General features: G+C 35.3%; 1 protein-coding gene across 1 annotated transcript; it reads right to left on the reverse strand.

Moving 5' to 3' along the window:
• Window positions 1–4,282: 4,282 nt before the first annotated feature.
• On the reverse strand, window positions 4,283–5,554 carry LOC105042292 (uncharacterized). The gene has a single exon (XM_010919432.4). The coding sequence runs from the start codon at window positions 5,335–5,337 to the stop codon at window positions 4,687–4,689; it is 651 nt and encodes a 216-aa protein (XP_010917734.1). The 5' UTR covers window positions 5,338–5,554; the 3' UTR covers window positions 4,283–4,686.
• Between the last annotated feature and the right edge of the window lie 4,182 nt (window positions 5,555–9,736).

Consider the following 9,736-nt stretch of genomic DNA (forward strand, 5'->3'; position numbering starts at 1 on the left):
ATATAGAGAGATAGAATGAGAGGTATTTGCATCGATAAGAGAGAGAGGGAGAGGAGTTTCTATCGACGAGAGATAGAGGAAGAGAAAGAATGTCTCATGTTTTGCCGATAAAAGAGAGGGAAGAATACCATTTCAAAGAGCTCATCCCTGTTGTGTCCCATCCCCATTAGTGTATATATACATATATATATATATACACACATATATATATATATATATATACATATATATATATATACACATATATATATATATGTGTGTGTGTGTCTATATATATATATATATATATATATATGTGTGTGTGTGTGTGTGTGTATATGTATATCTATATATATATATGTGTATATGTATATCTATATATATATATGTATATCTATATATTTATATATATATATATATATCTGTGTATATGTATATATATATATCTGTATATATCTGTCTATATATATTAGTTTCAAACACTACCTCATCTAAATAAAAGATTTACTGGTCAAAGAGCTCATCTCTTTCATGTCCCACCCCCGTTAAGATATTTTTCTCTTATTTTCAAATGCCACCTCATACAAACAAAAGCTAATATAATCCCATCTCTCATAAATGAGCTTTTTTTTTTAAAAAAAAATAAAACCATATTTGTTAAATGGCCGTGAGAGCCCCTCCGTTAGCTAAATTTGAGTGCATAGAGTTTCGCACCAATCCAAGGATTGGGGAGCTAATCGGATTTGGGTTTAAATCTAGTCAACCTGAGTTTGGTTGTCGAAATCCGATGACATCTTTCTAATTAATTAGTTCATATTATGTTTTGATAGTCTTTTTTTTTTTTTTGTGACTTACTGAGTGGTTGTACTTTATGCAGAGAGATAATTTTGAAATCTACATCAATAATAATTCATTTGAGGAAGAGCAATTCGATGGTCGTGTAGGGTCACTGGTGTTTTACATCATATGCTTATAATTCTGTTATGATAGGTATTATTTTGACTTAGGTGTTGTTTGTAAGTGCTGTATATGATGTGCTCATACATAGTTGTAAATGAATATATTATTCCTACATAATATGGTTTATTGTTTGGTTTGTACATTTAATATTATATTGATGATTGTGAATTTTAGATATTTACTCTCTATAATAGATGATGCAAAATAGTTTAACACAAACTGATCCATATTAAACTCTATTTTTTGGAATAAATAAAAACTCTCCAAGATCCCTCCATGATAAACAACAATAGAGTAGGATAAATACCAAATTCTGATGGAATAAAAATAAAGTAATGTAAAAATAAACATAAACTCCCTAGAGTAAACATAAACAATGCAAGGATAAACATAAATCTAGGAAGTTGCTCTCTGTCTTGTATGAGATTATACCAGGATAAATACAAACTATATCAAAAAAATATAAATTTTATATAGTAAATAAAAATTTCATATGATAAACATAAATTTTTTGGCAATAAATATAAATTATTGAAAATAAATATAAATTTGGCCTCCAAAATTTGGGTCATCCAAGGGTCTTCCATTGTCAACAACAAGAGAGGATGATAAGTACCAACTTCTGGTGAGATAAACATAAACCTCACATAAATAAATACAAATTTTTTAGAGTAAACACAAATAAACATACGATAAACACAAACCTAAGAAGTTACTCTCTATCTTATATGTGACCATATCAGTATAAATACAAATTATCATATAATAAACACTAACTCCATGTAACAAATAGAAACTTCATAAGATAAGCACAAATTCTATGAAAATAAATACAAATCACCTAGAATAAATATAAATTTGGCTCTCAAAATTTGGATCATCCAAGGGTCTCCCCATGATAAATAATAAGAGAAGAGGATAAATACTAATTTTTAGTAGAATAAATATAAAATATGTGATAATATACACAAACATATTCAGGATAAACATAAACATAGGGAGTTACTATTTATTTTGCATGGGACAATGTCAGGATAAACATAAACTTTATATAATAAATAAAAATTTTATATAATAAATAAAAATTTTATATTAATAAATATAAATTATCTAAAATAAACACAAGCTTGGCCCCCACAATTTGGATCATTCGAGCATCCCACCATGATAAATAATAAGAGAGCTGGATAAATACTAAATTTTAGTGGAATAAATATAAAGTATGAGAGAATAAATACTTCCGAGCGTAAACACAAACATCTTCAAGATAAATACAAATCTAGAGAATTGCTTTCTGTTTTGTATGGTATCATGTCAAGATAAACACAAACTGTCTCAAAGTAAATACAAACTCCATATAATAAATAGAAACTTCATATCATAAACATAAATTCTATGGAAATAAACATAAACCACTTAGAATAAATAAAAATTCAGTGATTTTTAGGAGTTGAATTTGTATTTATTCTAGATGATTTTTGTCTATTGCCACAAACTTCATATTTAATTTAAAAATTTTTTGTTTATTATATATAGTTTATATTTATTCTGAAATAATTTATGTTTATCCCAGCATGATCTTATGCAAGATAGAAAGTAACTTTTTAGATTTGTGTTTATTTTGGGCCTATTTATATTTACTTTGAAAAGTTTGTGTTTACATACTTTATGTTTATTTCACTAGAAGATAGTATTTATCCTTCTCTTTTATTGTTTATCATGTAAGGATTTTTGGATAACCTAAATTTTGATGGCCAAGTTTGTGTTAATTCTGGATAGTTTGTGTTTATCGTTGTATTTGTTTTAGGAGATTTTTATTTATTATAAGAAATTTATTCTATGATAATTTATGTTTATCTTGGTATAGTACAATATAAGATATAGAGCAACTTCCTATGTTTGTATTTATCCTTAGGTTGTTTGTGTTTACTTTGGGGAGTTTATATTTAATTTTATATACTTTGTCTTTATTTCATCAGATGTTAGTATTTATCCTACTCTATTATTGTGTATCATGGGGGGTCCATTGGAGAGTTTCTATTTATTCTGAAAAATAGAGCTTAATATGGTTCACTTTGTACCGGACTACTTTACATTATCTATTACAGAGAATAAATATTTGAAGCTCATAATTATCAATGAAATATTAAATGTATAAACTAAATAGAATAACTCATCATTGTGTAGAAATAATATATTCATTCACAATTATGTACAATTATATATCTTTACATCTTAACAAAGAAACATATCATGTACATCATTTACATACAATACCTATCTATATCAAAACAGTGCCCATTGTAATAAGAATTATAAGCTTATGATCTAAAACACCAATGAGCTTACATGGTCGTTGAATCGCTCTTTTTCAAATGAATTACTACTGATGTAAGCTTCAAAATTATCTCCCTACATAAAATATAACTACTCAGTAATTCACAAGAAAAGGAGCATGTCAAACATAACATAAACTAATTGATTAAAAAGATATAGCTAAAAAGGAGTGCATTAAGATCCGCACTGATCCAAAGACTGGATGGTTGATTGGATTTGGGCCCAAATTTGATTGACTTGAGCTCTCTCTCTCTCTCTCTATATATATATATACACACACACACACATTGTTTAGACTTTTAGATATAAACTAATTTGATTGACTGACCTAAGCTTCCCTATTTGCCCACCCCAAACCTCCCATCAGATTGAGACTCCTGAGGATGGAAAAACAAAAGAGATATCGAGGGAAAGCATAAAAAAAATCAACTAAAACAAAAAAAAATAATATATATATATATATATATATATATATATATATATATATATATATTAAAAGATAAGATTTTTTCTCATCATTTATTTTTTATATGTTCGTTTTTTTTTTTCTTGATTTCTTTCTTTTTTTCGAAGATCTATTGGGAAGAAGAGCATTTGAGGGAGATCGGAGTGGCTTCATCATTTTTTTTCCTTTTCATTCTTTTTCTCTTTATTTCTTTTTTTTTTTTTTACAGATTCCAACGCAGATCCATCGAAAAAGAGAGCACTTGAGGGCAATTTGAGTTGTGGTGGTGTTCGTTGGCCCCTTAGGTTTTGAGAGCTTAATATTGGCATAAGCATGATAGTTTGTGGGGTTTGGAAGATTTTTATGAGACCCGTTATGATCCGAAACAAAATGGGTACCCAATCCGATCTAATTTGCATCCTCTATTGGGTACAAAATGGTATGAATATGGATTTTTTCATGGCAATGTCTGTCACAGATATTGATCAATTTAATTCATATCCCATTGGTTGGCACTCCTAAAATCAAGTTTCCTGAAACTTGAAACAAAGCTTCACACGTGCCAAATGGTTCAAACTTGAAACTTGGCTACTTCCTACCACCCCGAACGTGCAGACCGTAAGTTGCTAGCATTTCAGATACCGAGCTCTAAGCTACGAAAAGAAACCTTGACCGTAGGGTATGAAAGGTCTCAACAAATGGACGGCAGAGATCAATCTACACTAAACTTCATATCTGATAACGACGAACTAAGAAAAAACCTCTCTTCCTCACAAACAACTTGTATCAAGATCTGTTCACGTATAAGATTAGTACAAAAGAAAGCCGAGCAACACATCCACACCGCCCGGTTTTTTCCTAAAAGAAAAGGAAAAACCAAATAAAAGCGCCCGTTATCGGCGAACACGCATGATTACAGCCAGGATCTACCTCCGCCGGCGGCGGCGGCGGCGGCGGACAGGAGGTCAGGCTTCGGATCGGTGCTTCTCGGCGGCGGCGAGGCCGACGATAAGGTCGGCGAAGGCGCCGACGATGTACTTGTGAGCGTGCTTCCGGTTGAGGGCGAGGTAGCAGAGGAGAAGCTCGTGGAGGTGGACGGCGTGCACCCGGAGGTCCAGCCCCAGCGCCGCCACCATCTCCTCCATCGACCGCCGGAAGTCCCAGTACGGGTCCGGCGAGTACGTCGGTACCGCGACCCCTTCCCCGACCACGCCGACGGCCACCGCCGCCGAGTCCACGATGGAGTTCGACGGGCCGGGAGCGGCCGGGAAGAAGCGGCGGGAGGCGATGGCGGTGGAGAGCTCGCGTTCGGAGGGGCAGGGTCCGTAGTGGGCGCCGGCGGTGCCAGAGGCGGAGGAGGAGGAGGTGATGGAGGAGGAGGAGGAGCCCTCGGCAGCGGTGGCGGCGGCGGCGGAGGAGGAGGAGCGGGTTTGGGTTAGGGTTTCGGATTCGGAGGCGGCGGGGACATACAGGGAATTGAAACTTTTAAAGACCACCGAGGAAGACGAAGAAGCGGAGGTCGTGGGGGCATTCAGGGAATGGGGGATGGGCGGAGGGGCAGAATGGGAAGGGCGCTTGAGGCGAGAGAAGCAGTGATTCAAGCCTTTGCCTAACATCTCTCTCTCTTCTTCTCCGAAGCAGGGAAGCAGGGACGGAGAAGAGAACTGAGGTGGGAACCATTTATAACTGTCATAAATTATCGAATTAATCAAAACAGAAATAAGCTAAATAATGAATTAATTAAGAGAAATAGTTAATAAGTGGCTGTTGGAGGTTGGATCGCCGTCCGCATTGATTGCGGATTTGACGAACAGCCGTCCGATGTCAGTCTCAGCTGGTGTCGTGGGGAAGAAAAGGTGACGTTTGAACGCGACGATATAAAGTTGCGGACGGGGTTTTATTGTGGTGATGAAACACGCTATATGATAAAAGATTTTTTTTTTCGCTGGTTTTTTTGAGCCGGGAACCGGTTTTTATCGGACCGGCCGGTCCGGAGACCGAGCCAAGGGGAAGGGTCAGGATTGGAATATTGGATGCATGCTTGTCCTAAGATTGATTAAGGTCACGTGAGGATTGTCCTCAGAATGAAGGTTCTGCAGGCAAAATTTTGCTGCCAAGTATTGGTGTGGGGCATTCTGACCTTAGAATTGATTGTCCTGCAAATTTTGGCTCCACCTGTCTCACTATATCACTAACAGGATTTAGATTCCAATTATTTAGATGCCTTCCATTGGTTATAGTTAGCTATTTCTATTTGTAACTTTATGGAAGCTCTGAAGCTTTTTTACCATGCAAAACCAATCAAATTGCATGCACATGCCTGTGAGGGACCATATGTCATAGGTTGAACACATTGTACATGTCTATTTACTCAATTGTTGAGTATTGAAGGCCTCATATCACATGACTTTGCTAGTTTGAAGCTTCAATAGGTGTACTTGTTGCTTGGACAAGCAGTGAAGCTGTCCATTACTACAGAGGAATTTTTGAGCTTTTGATGCAATGGATCATTAAGAGAGGCTATAGAAGTGCACTGGAGAGGAGTCTTTGGGGTTGGCGTCGACAGGAGATGGGAGCAGATGATAGGAAAATGGCGTCAACCTAACTATCCAGAAAGGGAATGCGCTGCGTACCCTTCCATTGTTAAAAATTGGATCTGTGCTTGAAAACTTCTCTGAAACATGAGAAAAAAAAAAATTGCATTCAATTTTTATTTTCAAACATATATTTTTTTTATTTGTGAAAATATAAAGATATTTGATATAATTATTTATTAATAGTGATGGGCATAATGGTAGTTGCAGCGGAGATGGTGGATATGATGTGGTGTTGATTGTAGGTTTAATAATAGTATGGTAAAGATATTGATGATGGTGCATGCTCCGTGATTTAATGATGAGACAATAGTGGTGGCGAGGACACGACAATATAGTAAAGGTGACAATACGAGGATGGTGCTGTGGTGGAAGCAATGATGATAGTGATAATGATAACGATGATAGTGGTGGTGGTGTAAATATTAGCAATATGATTTAATAATGAGACAATAGTGGTGGCAAGGACAGATAATATAGTAAATGTGACAATATGAGGGTGGTGGTGTGGTGGAAGCAATGATGATAGTGATAATGATAACGATGATAGTGGTGGTGTAAATATTAGCAATATGATGAATATGGTAACAATAGTAGCAACAACAGTTGTATTTGTAGAGATGGTGGCAAGGTCGGCAATGGTGGTGATAGTAATAGCTAAGGTAATGGCGATGGTGGTAGGGCAATAGTGGTGGTGGTTGTAAAAATAATGAGTTTCTTATTTTTCTTAAAATTGAAGGTGCGTATTTCTTATATTTATCTTTTTAATGAAAGTAATTTTTAAAAAATAAAAAATAAAAATAATAGTACCATATATATTTTATCTCGATTTTTATAATTTTATTTTTAAAAATAAAAGATAAGAAATAAAAGTGATGTTAGATAGGTCCCAAATAAATTAGTTTGTTTTTGTAAGTTCTTGACCTTTAATATATTCAGTCATGGAGAAAGAATTAAGTGTTTTTATTTTTTTTTGAAAAACTTGTCTCGCAAATTTTTAGAGAGCTTATTAATCAATTTTATTTGATGCATTAAAAGGAAATCCATATATGTCAATATTTTTGTGAGATTCACTTTATTTGAATCCTTCCATCACCTAAATGTTGGCTAGGTCTCCTCCTAAAATATACAAATAAAATTATATATGAAAGATGACGTAGGGCTTTGTCCCACTGGTCAATGATTAGAGGTTTCGGCTAAATTTTGAACTTTAGTTACTAAAGTATAAATTGGTCTCTCTCTCTTAGAAAAAAAAAAAAAAAAGAAAAAAGAAAAACAGAAGGGGATCTTGTTCCTTGATATTTCTAATGAAAAAAATTCAGAAAAAATAATCCAAAAATGTAATGCCACCTTTTTCTAAAATTTCGACACCTTTCCTTCATTCCATCGAAAGGGAAAAGGACAATGAATTTCCGAACTCTTCATGCGTTCACCCTTTCAATAAGCAGACAACTCTTATTAAGAGTCCTAAAATCATGATTTTGAAATGAGACAAGCTAAAATTAATAATTGGCAAAAATCAAACAATTGCAAGCATAGAGAGACCAGCAGAACATAAATTGAACAGAAACTGACTTTAAAAAGAAGATGCTTGATAGACATAGCCTCATTTTATGTCTGCAATAAGCCTACAGTAGGCAATCAGAATCAGATGACTCATTTGCCATCTCATTTCCAAATATTTAATTTGAAGCATTTAATTTGCTTTAGCTTGGTTGGTGCAAGCCAATTGCATGCAAACATGTCCACTTGTAAACATAAAAGTATTTCAGGCTATACAACCAATCTGATATTGTTTCAGAACAACAATTGGCAACTTTTTTTGGGCAAAAATTATTGTGGATACCTCACCATTAATAAGGACAACTTGTAGATTTCGTGTGAATCATAACTAATCATGTCTCTCTACAATCTTACTATCAGCAGCTGCTTCCCTTGCAACCCCACATGAATTGTACTAAATGAAGGCATATGCCATTATATTAGATTTTATTGGAAGGATTGAACTTAATTGGAAAACTATCCAATTAAAGGTCCAGAGATTTATTCCTTAGCATATTCTTGATTATTCTCTGGCATATTCTTGTTATTCCCTATCTATATTTGGGTCTCTGACATATTCTTGTTATTCCCTATCTATATTTGGGTCTACATATTTGTATTTATAGATCCTTGTACGCACTCTTGATTGTAAGAAGAAAAAATAAAAAATAAATAGCTCCTTCTCTTTTTCATCATGGTATCAGAGCAATTCAAATCTCTAGTAACAGAGCTGATAGAGAGTAAATTTGTAGGAAAAGATGGAACATGCAATACTGATGATAATCTTAAACTAGGAGTACAGTCAATGGATCATTTTTCTGAGACAGGAGTAAAGGATCCATCAGCTATTCGAACTTTGTCATGTCCTGAACATGGTGAATAGGAAATAAAACTATTAGATGCTCCTGTCATGTGACTGGATGCTCCTGAGTCTATTACCTAGGAGTTGGATATTCTGCAAGTAAATGCATGTGATAATTTATATGGAGTACCTGAGTGTGCAAAAAGAGAGGAGTCAAGATATCCGTCCTGGTGGCTAGACTGTTCCAGAGTAGGTGTGGTGTTAGAAGATGATTCATACTTTTTCATCATTCGTCGGAAGGTCTGATACTCTTCTGCAGATAAGCTGTGTACAGCACTCTCGGTCTCTTCAGAGAGATTGGCTTGGACAGGTCCACGAACATGATTCTGTCCTCCAGTTCTTCCACCACTACGACGACCACCACGGCTCCGACTACTACGCCCAGGCTGATTTGGACGGCCATAGAGATCCCAACAAAATACCTTAGTGTGCCCAGGCTTTTTACAATGAAAACATACCTTCTCACCTACCTGCTGTGGCTGTACAGTAAGAGCTGATCTTACGAAACTATTAGAGTCAGAAGTCACTCGTCGCCATGTCTCCTCGCTTAAAACAGTAGAGAAGACTTGAGAACTAGGTAAAATATTTCTGGCGAGAAGCTGAACTCTGACAGATTCATATTCCGGATTCAGACCATATAGAAAGTCCTGAACCCGTTCTTCTTTTAAATATTTCTGAAATCCATCAACATCGATGGAGCATTGTGGAACAAAAGTTCTATAATGATCAGCTTCAGACCAAAGACGTTTCAACTCGGTGGCATATTCAGTGATAGATAAATCTCCCTGACGAAGCTGACGTAATTGAGAATGGATCTCAAATGCTTGAGCAGAATTCTGCTTTTGTGAGAACATTTGGGCCACTGTCTTCTAGACTTCCTGTGCAGTCTCCAGCAGTTGCACACTTCTGGCCACATTCGGTGTCATGGTATTTAGAAGAAACACCAGAACAGCAGAGTTCTCCATTCTCCATTGAGCCATATCCTGCTTATTATTAGCAGGTTTCCTCTTTGTACCG

The sequence above is a fragment of the Elaeis guineensis genome, chromosome 3 (assembly GCF_000442705.2).
Source record: "Elaeis guineensis isolate ETL-2024a chromosome 3, EG11, whole genome shotgun sequence".
NCBI lineage: Eukaryota > Viridiplantae > Streptophyta > Magnoliopsida > Arecales > Arecaceae > Elaeis > Elaeis guineensis.

Bases quoted from the DNA above. Each gene is read 5' to 3' on its own strand.
- LOC105042292 (XM_010919432.4), bottom strand. From the start codon at position 5,337: ATGTTAGGCAAAGGCTTGAATCACTGCTTCTCTCGCCTCAAGCGCCCT.